This window comes from Mustela putorius, unplaced genomic scaffold (assembly GCF_011764305.1).
Source record: "Mustela putorius furo isolate JIRA1106 unplaced genomic scaffold, ASM1176430v1.1 tig00004007_pilon_pilon_pilon, whole genome shotgun sequence".
NCBI lineage: Eukaryota > Metazoa > Chordata > Mammalia > Carnivora > Mustelidae > Mustela > Mustela putorius.
Genome location: NW_025422145.1, coordinates 5,906,995 through 5,920,145, shown reverse-complemented (window position 1 = coordinate 5,920,145; position 13,151 = coordinate 5,906,995). Strand labels below are relative to the sequence as shown.

General features: G+C 52.8%; 1 protein-coding gene and 1 non-coding gene across 6 annotated transcripts in view; both read left to right on the top strand.

Moving 5' to 3' along the window:
• Positions 1–13,151, top strand: part of SNX29 (sorting nexin 29) — a 476,556-nt gene that overhangs the window by 111,064 nt on the left and 352,341 nt on the right. For all 5 annotated transcript variants that reach the window (XM_045072007.1, XM_045072011.1, XM_045072010.1 and 2 more), the window contains 2 exons: positions 5,326–5,389; positions 7,711–7,839. In XM_045072007.1, coding sequence (XP_044927942.1) covers positions 5,326–5,389; positions 7,711–7,839 — 193 coding nt within the window. The remainder of the gene's footprint in view (positions 1–5,325; positions 5,390–7,710; positions 7,840–13,151) is intronic.
• LOC123389741 lies at positions 7,977–8,111 on the top strand. Its single transcript, XR_006604396.1, has one exon. It is a non-coding gene; the product is annotated as a U4 spliceosomal RNA (small nuclear RNA).

Here is a 13,151-nt window from a genome sequence, read left to right as displayed (position 1 = left end):
TCTGACCCCCTCATCCTTGTGTGAAGGGTGTTCTCTGTACTGTGTGTCTGCCTCTGGGTCGGTCCCGGCTCTGTTTGAAATCTGGGGTTTGCGAGGGTGGAGTCATGGGCCGGAGGAGGAGGGGGAGGGTCCGGTATTGGGTCCTGGCGGTGATTGAGGTATCTGTGCCCTCCCTCCCGTTCCCAAGACCCAGTGGAAAAAACTGGGTTCAATCCTGAATCCCCATCCCTGGGGCAGAAAATGACAGCTGTGACTGCAGTGGTTAGTGTTTTCTGGGGAGGTCTTGAACTTACCAAGCGCAGTGGATGTTTCTACCTGGCCCATCCCATACTCGGTTCCTGGAGATGGGCAGCCATGGGAACCAACTGCTCGTGAATTCATCCCCCCTTTCACTCGTTCTTAAGGTCTTGGATGTACTGTGGACAGGGGCTGGCACCAGTTGGGGGGGCCCCTGCTTCTGGCCGCCCTTCCCCTGCTCTGGGCTGTGTGGGGACTTTGCTGTTTTCAGGCTGGTATGGATAAGGTGTGATGAGGCTTTAGGGAAAGGCCGGTCTTGGTGGCTTGGTTGGCTGTGCGGAGCTGGGACAGCGGAGGTTTGGGACGCAAGGGCGGGTTAGCAGGGGCCCCTAGGGCCCTGGAGTCAGGCGGGAGCTGGGGTGGCCCTTCCTCCATGTCCGTGTTATTCCTGTGGCTTTGTGGTCTCTGCAAGTCTCTCTGAATGGTCTTGGCTACTACATTTGTGCACCTAGAGACCAAGTCAGCCAATGGTAAGTTTACCGAGACCATAAGGATTCTTCTTAGAGTATGCGTTTCTCTGTGGCTCTGCCCTGGTGGCAGGTGGCAGGGTGCCCTGGTGGCAGGTGGCAGGGTTCCATGGCTCGTGCTTGACACTTCAGACACCAGCGCCTTTGCAAAACTCCATGTTTTCTCTGTCCTAGGTTTGCCTGGACGGGTTTTGCTGGCTCTTCTCTTTGGCAGACTTCTGCCCCTGTGTCTTTTTGCTCCTTTGTCCCAGGCCTGGCCAGCTGTCCTCAGCTCAGCTTTTAGCACATGGGTCTTGGTGGAGCAACATAGATTCGTTTGTTCTTGGCCAGATGCATTGCTCCTACCTACTTCCCCCGCCCCTTTATTTTTAGTCAGAAACTGGCCTATTCCAGACTTCTGGAGAATTCCCTCTGATGGGCTCATTTGAAGGTAAGCAGCCACCCAATGTCTCCGTGGCTGCAGCTGGAGGCCTCTGTGGGCAGAGTCCACAGCAGGGGTAGGAGTATGACTGGGCGGGCCTCCTGGCTCTTTGGCCGCCCCTGCTGGTGGGGGAGGGTCTCACAGAAGAGGTGATCCCTGGCCGCTGCCCGAAGGAGGCTCTGAGTCCCTCAAGATAGCCTGTGCCAAGACCCAGAGGCATGAAAGAAGGGGAGTGGGTCTGCCGCGTGTCAGACAAAGTAGGGAGGAGTGCAGGAGCCAGTGGGGGTGCGAACCACACGAGGGGCCGGTGATTTCGTGCTGGAGCATCAGGCATCTGCGGGGGGCAGGCAGTGGTTGAGCCCTGGGTGTAGACACTGCCGCCCCTGGGGAACCCCTGGAGGCAGATGAAGAAGATCCAGGGCAAGAGGTTGAACAGGGACAGCTGGGGGGACCAGTGGCAAAGCCGAGGACATCCCCGGAGTGTCTGAGGCAGCAGCTGCTCCCCTGCGGGCTCACCTCTCTTGAAGCCTGGATGACAATCTGCCTGCGGTCTGGCCGGTGAGCTCCACGGCCAGGCGTGAGTGTCCCATGGGTCCCCTGCCTAACTCCAGACCCCTACCTCCAGCCCTGGACTGGAGGAGGCTGCTGGTGAGGGAGCGGAGGGCAGAATGTCTGGATGTCCTCCTAAGACAGGCAAACCTTTTCTTTTCTTGTTAAAGATTTTATTTATTTATCTGACAGACAGAGATCACAAGTAGGCAGAGAGGCAGGCAGAGAGAAAGGGGTGGGGAAGCAGGCTCCCTGCTGAGCAGAAAGCCCGATGCGGGGCTCGATCCCAGGACCCTGGGATCATGACCTGAGCCGAAGGCAGAGGCTTTAACCCACTGAGCCACCCAGACACCCCTCAAACCTTTTCTGTAAAGGGCCAGATGGCAGATATTTCAGGCCATGCGATAGGACCCTCCATTCCGGTCCCGACAACCCCGCTCTGCTGCTGTCATGCAGAAGCAGCCGTAGACCCTATGAGAACGGGTGAGTGTGGCTGCGTTCCAGGAAAACTCTGTCGTCCCTGCCCTGCCCTGCGAGCCCGAGGGTGTGAGCAGCAGTGTGGCGGCTGAGGGGTTGACCGAGGTCCCGGAGGGGAACTTGAGGGGTCTGGGATTTGATGAGGGAAACCTGTGTCTTTTTCCTGCTCTGTTGGATACCCCTGAACAGGGTCAAGTTTCCTGGATTAGTTTTTCGTTACATGGGCCCTCTATGGGCAGAAGTTGGAAAAACCAAACCAAACATAATTTCGTTCATGTACTTGCTTTCACGTTAAGGCCTCTGTTGCAAGATGGCATAAATGTTTGTTCCCATACTTCTAGTGTTTCAGGGCTGCGCTTCACAGTTAATGATTCCCTTGGATATTTATTTGGGTACATAACAGAAGCGGGGATGTACGTCTTGTTTCTTGCTCCCCCAATGGTGACCTTTATGGACAAAATCACCCTTTCCACAGTGATTGGAAATGCTGCTCTTTATGCCAGATCAATTTCCTACAGTGAATATTTTTTTGCGTACTTGGCCGGATTTGCTTGTTGGGTCTCGGAAGCCAAGCAGGGAACCGGTTTTGAGGCGGACGGACCTCTGCCTTCTGCCTGGGGCGAGGGAGACCCCGGCTCAGCCAGGCTCAGCAGAGGCCGCACTGCACAGAGGCCACTCCGTTGTCACTTGAAACGTGTGTTGTGGCCAGTGATAAGGAGGAAGAAGGTGACAGAGACTGAAGCAGTAAGGAGATGGGCAGTGCCGGGGAGAGGAGGGAAAATGACCAGTTAGGGAGTGCCCCCGCCGGCGCGCGTCCCCCGTGCTCAGAGAAACAGCATGCTTATGTGATCTGTGAACACCAAGCCCGGAGTTGCCGCTGGCTGTGCTGCCCGAGAAAAGTCAGCCAGGTGAACGCGCGTGGAAGTAAAGTCTGTCCCGGCGTTTGCTCGTGGGTCGCTGCCAACTTGGGGCATTTCCTGTGTCCTTGTGACAGTGACTGTGCGGCGGTGGTGGTCCGGGGAAGGCCAGAGGGATCGTCTCACAGCCTTGTTTATCCTTCTGGTTCCTGGTGTTGCGGTGGTGAGCTCAGCCTTGGTCATCGCACTGTCTTCCCATGGGTGGCCCCTGGGTGGTGTGGTCGGGTCCCTTCAGAGCGAGCCTGTGGCCCAGCTCTCTCATTCCAGCGACTGTGACTTTTGGCTGGAAGAACATTCATGTTTTCTGGGACTTTCTGAGGACTGCTGCCTCCTCCTAGTTGTCTTTCCTCCGTGGAACAGTTTCTAGCTGTCATGAAGGCAGTATCTGGGATCCCTTCGTGCTGTGTCCCTAGAACCCAGCCGCTCTGTCTCTTCCAAGTGACACCTCAGTCTTTGGGTCTGATTTCTCACGTTGCCCATGGTGATCTTGGTCGACACTTAGAGAAAGTTCTATTACTTAGTTTGCTGCTCTAGGGCTTAGACCCCTTTAAAAAAACTTTTATTTCCCAAGGTTGAGGTACACAGGAACTCTGTAAAATCTCCTCACTCCTGAAAATGTGCTTGATTGAACCAGTTCCTGCTTGTGTCGTCACTGCTACCTCGTCCCCCTCTTGCTGTTGAAGGAACCGCCGCTAATTACAGTAACAGGTAACATGTTGAGTGTTGACTATGTGCCGAGCCTTTTCTAAGCACCTCGCTTCCATATTACAGACTGAATCCTCAGGACGCTTGTATGAACTAGTGACTATCGGGACCCCATTTTGTAGACAGGGAGCTGATGCTCAGACAGGTGGTTTAACTTGCCCAGAGTTAACTAGCTGCAGAGTCAGAATTTGAACCCGGGTCCTAGGTTTTAAAATTCAGGACGCTGAACCACTCTCTGCATTTGCTGCGGTGTGTCTGCCAGGCCGGGAACTCGGATTGCCTCCTGAATTCCTCTGCAAGGAATGTGGCGTTAATACTCCTCTGGATTTTGGCAGAGGTAGAAGCCCGCTTGAGGTTACCCGGCAGGAAGTGTCTGTGCTGGGGCTTGAAGTTGGATCTGCCCAGCCTGAGAGTCTGTTGATGGCAGCTCTTTATGGATCCCTGCCCCCGTCCCTGGAGTGGAAGCTGCTGCCCCTCCCAGCTCCCCACTAAAGGGACTTCTCTGCGGCTCTTGGTCCTGCCAAAGGCCTTTTCCACCATTCTTGGCTTTGGGGCGTGGGAGGTGACTTTAGACCCTATGGCCTTATCCCAGTGTAGGTTTCCGCTCTGTACTGGGCGTCCTCATCCTGTGGTCGTGAAAACTGACACAAGACAAGTCAGGTACTGATAGTTTGCACGTCGGAAGTGCTTGTTACAGGGCAGCTGTTACTCCTGTTGTTCGTTTCCATGGTTTTGTAGTTGGGTGTGAATAGTTTGCATCGCTCATTGTCCGTGAACCTGTACCAAGCACCAAGCACCCAACGTGCTGGACTTCTGGGGACCAAAAGTCTTGGTACACTTCTATAGTGTACCTTTAAGAGCTGTAAGCTAATAGTAAGAGGAAGGTGGTTCATTCTTGCACATTCTGCTGTTTGTGAGGGGTGGGGAAGTCACGGAGGGCTCCCTGGATGGTGTGCCTTTTCAGCTGGGCCTGAATGAAAGAGCAGCGTTTTATCAGACTGGACATTGGGCGTGAACATAAGAAAAGACAGGTTCTTACCATGAAATCCAACGATTTGTGGAGAGGGTCAAAACAGTGCAGTTAAAACCATCTGGAGAGTCTGAGGACGGCCTCTGGTCAGAAGCTGCTGTCTCTGCAGTTGAGGCTAGGCAGAGGGGCTGGTGATGCCTGGTGACCCCAGGAGGGGGGGCATGACACACGTGTCACAGGGCTCATGCGTGTGGGTGGTGAGTGCTCCCTCCCGCAGAGGCTTGGCCGCGGAGTGTGCTGCCTGAGGAGAGCCCTCCACGCTCCTCCCTCTGCACGGCCCTCCTGCTTCCTGCGGCTAGGGAGGGATGCGCTGCCCCCTTTGGGTCTTGGAGATTCATTTTGACAGGGGAAAGGGAACTTGGCTAGACAGCCTGCCCTAAATAGCACATAAACGAGCTTGGTGAGGGGACAGTGAAACAGGCGGGATCTGCTGATGAATCTCGACTTTCTCTCTTCCCTCAGGTGAACTGCGACAAGCTATTGTGGCCATGATGAATAGGAAGGACGAGCTGGAAGAAGAGAACAGGTACTTGCTGATTTTTCAGGCTCGGGGAGGAGTCTCTCGGACTCACCAGCTCTGGGACAGAGTCTCACGGATGCGGGAGATTTTGCTTTGACAGGGTTGTGACCAGTGTTCTCTGCGCGTGTGGGATGTACCACTTGAGGACTGGCAGGGACTGAAAACCTCCCAGTCGTGGCTCTGCCTTACAACACAATAAGAATTTGGTAAAGCAGCACTCTCCAACATCTTTTTTTAAAAAGGGTCTTTGAGATATAATTCACACCTTATGTAATTGAACTGTTTCAAGGGTACAGTTCAGTGTCAGCAGACGTGCAGCCTTCACCAGGGTCCTCTTCTAGAATGTTCTCACCACCTCACAAAGAACCCCCCCCCAATACCTGTTAGCTAAGTTCCTCTGAGTGCTCCTCTCAGCGCCCACCCCCTGGGCCCCCAAGCAGTCTTCGGAGTAACATTTTTTTTTTTTTAAAGATTTTATTTATTTATTTGACAGAGAGGGATCACAAGTAGGCAGAGAGGCAGGCAGAGAGAGAGAGAGAGAGAGAGAGAGAGAGAGAGAAGCAGGCTTCCTGCTGAGCAGACAGCCCAATGCGGGACTCGATCCTAGCACCCCGAGATCATGACCTGAGCTGAAGGCAGAGGCTTTAACCCACTGTGCCACCCAGGCACCCTCGGAATAACCTTTTATTTGAGGGCCTATCTTCTTACCATGTCGCAGGCACTCAGATACTTAGTTTCCTCAAATCAGGGATACCTAGGGCAAGATGGTATTTCGCTTCCTTTTGGCTTGTTCAGAAGAAGCCCGGTTACAGACTGTGAGAAGGTGAAGGGCTTTATTGTGCTGGGTTCCCTGTTGAAGACAGTGGTAGCTCTCTGCCCCGCACTAGCTCTGCTGCTCCCATCTGGCTGCCTTCAACGGGAGCTTCTCGACTGACTAGGGCTGTTGGTGGAGGGATTTGCCTGCGGTTGTAGCTTCTGTGAGCCTGATCGTCCTGCCTCCCTGGGGGTTAGCGACGGGCGCACATGTGCCTGTGGTGATGTCGTCATGTTGCTTTCTTACTCTTTGACTCAGAGCTGGAATTAAGTGTCCATGGTGACAGGCAATCATGAGTGTCTTTTTTAAACCTTATTTTGGGCCGTGCTTGACAAGCTTCTTCCTCGTCCTTAATGGAAACACGTAAAGGCAAACAGCATGATTCCTAAAACAAAGATAATTTTTTAAAAGAGAAATCTGAGACAGCACAATTTTCCAACTAAAATAAACTTTGAATGAAGGGCTTGTAGACAACACAGGATTCTTTTTCCTTGCTCCAGCTGGAGCTGCTCTCTTGGCAGAAGCCATGGGTTCCGTCTTACCTTGTGAAGAACAATAGTTCTGTCAATTCCTCCGAACCGATGGGGGAGATAATCGCACCACGTTTGTGTCCTGGGGTTCCAGGCCCCATGAAGAGAGTTTTTCAAAGCTTGGCAGGAATGTGGGCCTTCGAGGCGAGTGAGTGATTGGGGGTGGGGGCGGGGTGTCTGCTAAGTTCACAGTCACACTTCGGTCTCTCTCCTGATGTCACCTGGCATATGTGCACTAGATTTGGGATGTAGGTGCCCCAGAGTGAGTAAATGTTCTCTAGAAAGAGCCTTTTGAGGTCCAGAAGTAAACGGGAAGTCCGAACCATGTTTGGCACACACCTTGGTGGCAGCTTCCGGCTCTTTCTGGAAGAGCTGCCATCTTGTCTGCTTTTCAAGACCAAGGATGACCAGTGGATGTGTTTTGGAGGGTTAACTCCGAAACATGACACAGAGCAGGATCTCTGTGGTGTGAGACCAGATAAGGCTATAGAACGCTACGTGGGCTTGTGTCACCTGGAGACGCTGTGACCGGAGGCCGGTGTGCTTGGTGGGTAGAAGTGGAAATGAGACGAGACCTCCGTCTCCGACCGCTGCTGCTGCTCACGGGACCCTGGCATCCCTGCCCTGGTTCCGTCTCTTCTTGTGCGGCTGTGACAAAAAGGTCTCCTTTCACGCGCCGCTCCTTGCGGTGGGATACCTTGAAAGGGGCTTGCCTGGGGGTCTCTCCACTACTTGTTTGCCTGTGACTGACGCTGCTCATGGGCCATGGGGCGGGGAGGCACAGAGCCTGGGCCACCTCCTGGCTCTTACTCAGAGGCTCTTGAGCAGACTTCGGGGTCTCTGGGTCCCCTTCCACGAGACAGACTGGAATGAGGGCTGTGCAGACCCTCATGGGAAACGAAGGGGTGCGGATGTAGATGAATCTGTGTCGTGGTGCGGCGGGCTCTGCTGACTGTGTCTGAACAGATGGTCCCTCTGCCCAGGTCTTTGCGGAACCTGCTGGACGGGGAGATGGAGCACTCGGCCGCGCTGCGGCAGGAGGTCGACACCTTGAAAAAGAAGGTGGCCGAGCAGGAGGAGCGGCATGTCCTGAAGGTCCAGGCGCTGGCACGGTAGGCGGAGCAGGGGGCCTGACAAGGAGGCGTGGGGCGGGCCATGGCTTTGTGCGAACCCCAAGCACACCCTTTGCCCCGCTTAAAATTAAACAACAAAAGGCAGTGGAAATCTGTGCATTTGAAATGTTAACTTAAGCTTTGCGCAGTGGCAGTATCATAGCCAATGAGGTTTATCCAAGGCGAGGCGCGATTATTGCTAATTGAAATGTTAACTTAATGGATAGTTATTGCATAATCTGTATGCATATGGTTCGAAATACAATGGTGCAGTCCCCTGGAAGCAGGCGGTGCTAGCCTATCCGAGCTGCTCCTTCGCCTCCCTCTGTCTTCCCTTCCTTTGACCCCGTGAACGACGGTCATCTGTCCCACACCCCCTCCCCGGACAGTGTGGAGATGGTTCCCTACAGGGCTACGTGGGGCCACCCTCTTTCTGATAGCTCATGATCAGGATTGCTGGTCATGGTCACCAGAGGGGGTTCAGCGAGGGTGCCGGTAGCCAGGCGTCGGAGGTCCGTGAGACGCACTAAGACAAGAATGTTGTTTGTAACGATGCCACAGTGCACAGCCTTTGCGTTCCTCACTTGGTTCTCCTAAATTCGTTGGAAAAATTCCTGAAGGTAGAACTGATGTGTCAAAGTGCAGTGGTTTCCTAAGGTGCATAAAGGTCAATCCTTCCTCTGCCCTTCCCGCCGCACCCCCTAACCTTAGAGGCCGAGCTACTGTGTGTCCCGCGGCGGCGGATGGGAAGGCCTGCTTCTGCCCAGCCATGCCTGCTGGGGTCCGGTCCCACTTCTGGGTCCCTGCTAACCTCACAGATGGTTTTCATCTGCATCTTCCTAATGAAGAATACAGTTAAGCCTGTTCTTAGTAAAGAGTCATTTTATTTCCTTTCCTCTGATTGAGTTTATATCCTATTAAAGAAAACTCACAATCTCAAGTCCCATAAAAATGTGTGGCTTTTCCTGCGTTTCTTCACATGCAAACATTTTTATGGACTGCCCTTAAGATCTATAGCCTGTCATTTCTTAGTCTGCTTCTCTGAAGCACTAAGATCTCATCTTAGTGGCTTTTATGTGCCTGGATGTGGTATTTCATTGAGGTAGTGAACTGCATGAAAATCACTTCCATTTGTTGGACATTTGAGTTTGAGTTTTTTTTCTGTTTTAGGTAGTATAAGCAGTTTATTGGTGGCTCTTTAAAGCTACTTTAAAATAAGACCAGGAGGGGCATCTGGGTGGCTCAGTCGGTTAAGCGGCCGGCTCTTGATTTTGGCTCCGGTCGTGATAATCTGGGTTGAGATCCAGCCCCGTGTTGGGCTCTGCGCTCAGTGGGGAGTCTGCTTGAGATTCTCTCCTCCTGCCCCCTCCCTGCTCGCATGTGCTTTCTCTCTAGAAAAAAATAACAAAAACCAAACCAACCCAGGAGCTGGGGTCCTGTGGCTGTGCAGGGCAGTCCAGAGCTCGGGCGTTCACGCAGACTTACCGCCCAGGCACTGTCCGGTGACACGTGTGGCACTAGTGGCATTGTTACATATACGTAATCGAACGTGGTGCAAGGATCTCGTATCTTTTTTTTTTAATTTCTTATTTTTTATACACATATATTTTTATTCCCAGGGGTACAGGTCTGTGAATCAAGGATCTTGTATCTAGTTTTACTTGCAGCTTCTCTGCATTCCTCATACTTTGAAATGCCCTCTCGAGAACGTCAGAAAGTTGAATGACCGTGATGAGTACGGTCCCCGGTGTTTTCCCCAGGGGACCACCATTCAGTTTGGCCATGCCAGGGTTCGGGGGTAGAATTGTGCGTGTTTACAATAAAGGCTGACGTCTGCTGAGACTGGTTCTGAGTCACAGACGGCTGGTCTCGGCCATTTGGGATTGTGTGAGGAGGCTGCTTAGCCTTGAGCCCCCGCTCTGTTGCTTGGGGATTGTGTTTCTGGGTCAGGGCTGAAGGTGAGCAGGTGCGCATTTCCTCGTTTATGAGATGAGGAGATGATCTTCTGCACCAGAAAGGACGAAATGAGAGCTGTACCGGAGAGGACGGGAGGCTCTGGAGAGAAGCGGTTCAGTGCAGCTTCTAGTAAGTGTGTTTTAGTCTATGGTAATTCTGAGGAGAATTTTAGCCCGTGAATGGAATAGAAAAAAGCAGTCTCTGAGGCGTTTTTTAGCATCTGGAGTGTCCCCACTGGAACCACAGGTAGCTAAGAGTGGAAGGTGTGTGAAGGTTTGTGGTCTGCAGGTGTGAGGAACCTGTGTGAAGTGGCACGTACTTGAGCAGGAGAGAACAGGAAGGAAGCTGCCAGAGCCGCTGGATGTGTGTGGTTCTGATACCGCCCAATTGCTGAGCCGTTCCAGAGAGTTCCTGTGCCCCTTGCCGGAACTTTGATCAGGAGGCTGCAGTCACTTGAAGGCTTGGTTGGGACTGGAGGGTCCACTCTTGTTTGTTTGTTTGTTTTTTGATTTGTGTGTTTGAGAGGGCGCACATGTGTGCACCAGAGGGACAGGGGGAGAGGACCCCCTGACTCCCCGCTCAGGGGAGGGCTCAGCTCCAGCACCCCAAGATCATGGCCCAAGCCGAAATCAGGAGTTGATGCTCCACTGATGGAGTCAGCCAGGTGCCCCTGGAGGGTCCACCTTCAAGTTCACTTGTGTGGATCTTGGTTCCCTGCCCCGTGGGCCTCTTCAGGGGGCCTGCGCACAGCACAGCAACTGGTTTCCTGGAGCGTGAGTAAGCTAAGAGCAAGCGCACACGCCACATGGAAGACATGGTCTTTCACAGCCTGGTCTTGGGAATGAGACCCTGTCTGTTTCCCTGTTTCCTGTTGTCACACAGATCAGTCCCGATTTAGTGTAGGAGGGGGCAGCACAGGGATGTGCCTTCTGAGAGGCAGAGGTCTTTGAGGGTCAGTTGAGAGCCTGTTTCCCGTGGCCATCAGGATTCTCTTTCTCCCTGGGGTGGACACTATCCCAGTCCTGATGGGTCGTTCTTCCTTCCTGTTCTGTGGGATTTGGCGGGACTGAGTCTACCACCGCCTACCTGGGCTGCAGAGCACGGCAGTGACGCAGGCTTGAATCGTCAGCTGCTTCTATTGCTTGGTCACGGTGACTGGGTCACAGAAGGTGTGCAGCCACGTTGACCGGTAAAAGGCAGTAAGAGCCTTCTTGAGAGGACGGGGTGTAAGGCAGGCACTGTCGGGAGCAGTCTTTGCGGCTATGGGGGCGGATCCTGACCTCAAATGGCGACAACATGGTGGAGAAGTGGGTGGGGCAGGGGTGGGGAGAGAAACAGGCTAGTCGGAGTTTTGTGTACCTTGAGCTCCTGGATCCAGTCTTTTCTTGAGCTGTTGTTCCTCTGGACTTAGCAGTCACGCGAACTAATAAATTCCCTTTGTTACTCGAGTCAGTTTGTGAATGGTCTTCGCTGTTACAGTCCTGAATCCTAACTAACCAGACTTCTTTGACTGTGTGAGAGGGGGGTGGAGGGAATTGTGTTTCCTTGGCGCCCAAGTAAAATTCCTCCCTCAGCCATCAGCCTGCCGGGTCCGTGAGGACGCGTGCAGCTGGTCATGATACAGGGCCAGGGTAAAGAGTGTGTCCTGCTGAGAACACTCTCTGGGCCTCGGCTTCCTGTCTCCTGTCGGGACCAGCCTTAGTGTTACTACTGTTGGTCACCTCGTCATCTCCTGTTGGGGAGCTTGGGTGTGCAAAGGAGAACAGAGTGGTTGTGTGATGGAACCGGATCTCTGACCCTCCCGAGCCTCTGGAAAATTTAGAAGGTCGTGGGTCTTTTCTGTATCTCCTGGGAGATGACAGAAAGCAGGCCATGGTGTGGTGTGTGCGGTGAGTGCTGGCTTGTAAGGGCTGTGTCTAACCCTTGGCTATGGAGGTGGCACAGTGACTGGTCCTGGCTGGGCCACCTCGAAGTTTCTCACATCTTCCTTTCTTGGCCCGTGAACTGGTGCACAATAATCTGAACTAATATGAATAAGCTTTTTGCCGCAGAAATCAAACCAAATGAGCTTGGCTCAAGGGGGGGAATTTGATGGTGGTGGGACCAGTCATTCTCCCCAGGTGTTGCTGGACCCAGGTTCTCCCGTGAGGTCATTGCTTTCTCTTCCCTGCTCTTGGCTCTGTGTGTGTGTCCTTGGGTAGGGCCTCTGCACGTAGCCTCAAATTGGTCTCTGGTAGTGCCAAGCCTTGTGCAGAACCAGAGAGGAGAGACTTTCTTCTTTGTCCATGTGTATCCTCTTAGATCTTCACTGTGGCCAGGAGTGAGCAGAAGGCCATGATGGGCTGCCTTGCCAGGTCTCCAGGGCAGGCTGTGGGCAGATAAATCTCATCTGTGACACTTCCTCATAGGTTTGTGGGGAAGGTGACAGGAGCTAATGCTTCTGAAGCCCTCAGCAGATCTCCGGGCTCATCGTAAATGCTCAGTGGATGTTCCCGGATTTTGTGTGAGCTGGTATATTGGCCGTAGGTGGCTAGGGCTGCTGAGGCCTGGCAGAGCTAGTGGGGCTGTCCCTTGTCCTAGTTTTCCCCTGTAGTAAGCATCTGGGAGCCTTGGGCCACTGGCCTTCACTTGACCTTGAGCTCCTCCCAGTATTTTTTTTCCAGCCCTGTGTGCCTAGCAAGTGTCCCTTTGAGTCGTTGAGTAGTTATCTGCCGTGACCACGTCCTGTGTGTGAGACAGAATCGTACTGCTCAGTCTGTAGGGGAAGGCTCACTGAGGCTCTTGGGCACCCACTCCCATCATTCTGTCTGGCCCCTCGGGAGACCTTCACTGGCTTTCTCGTCTCTGCCTTTTGTTGTTTTTCAATTAGAGAACTGCAGGAGGAGTATGCTTTTAGTGAAAAAGGACAGTAAATGTCTTCATTGAAGATGGTTTTCATCCCAGCAGTCCAGTGGTCAGAGTGGAGAAGGTCAAACACAGTCTCTGTGTCCTCTTCTCTGTCTTGCCTTTGTTTGGATCTTAATGTCCAGTAATAATCTGACCTCCTTAGCAAGCACCGAATCTTGTAGACTTGCAGTTCCCAGGCTCTAGAAGAGTCTGTATTCTTTTTTCTAAAATAAAAATAATTGGGGGAAGAAATTTGGGTCACATGCCCTTTATTGTACTGAAACAACATGCATAGCTACGATAACCTACGTGTAGAAGTAATTCTTAAACGAGAGTAACACTGTGATGGCTACAAAGGAGAAAGAAAAGGAACTGAATCCATGGTAAAAAGTAGATTTTAAAATCTCTTGGCTGGGTATGGCTTTGCTGGAAAACATGCAGTTAAGGGTTTGCCCCTACTCAGAATGCAT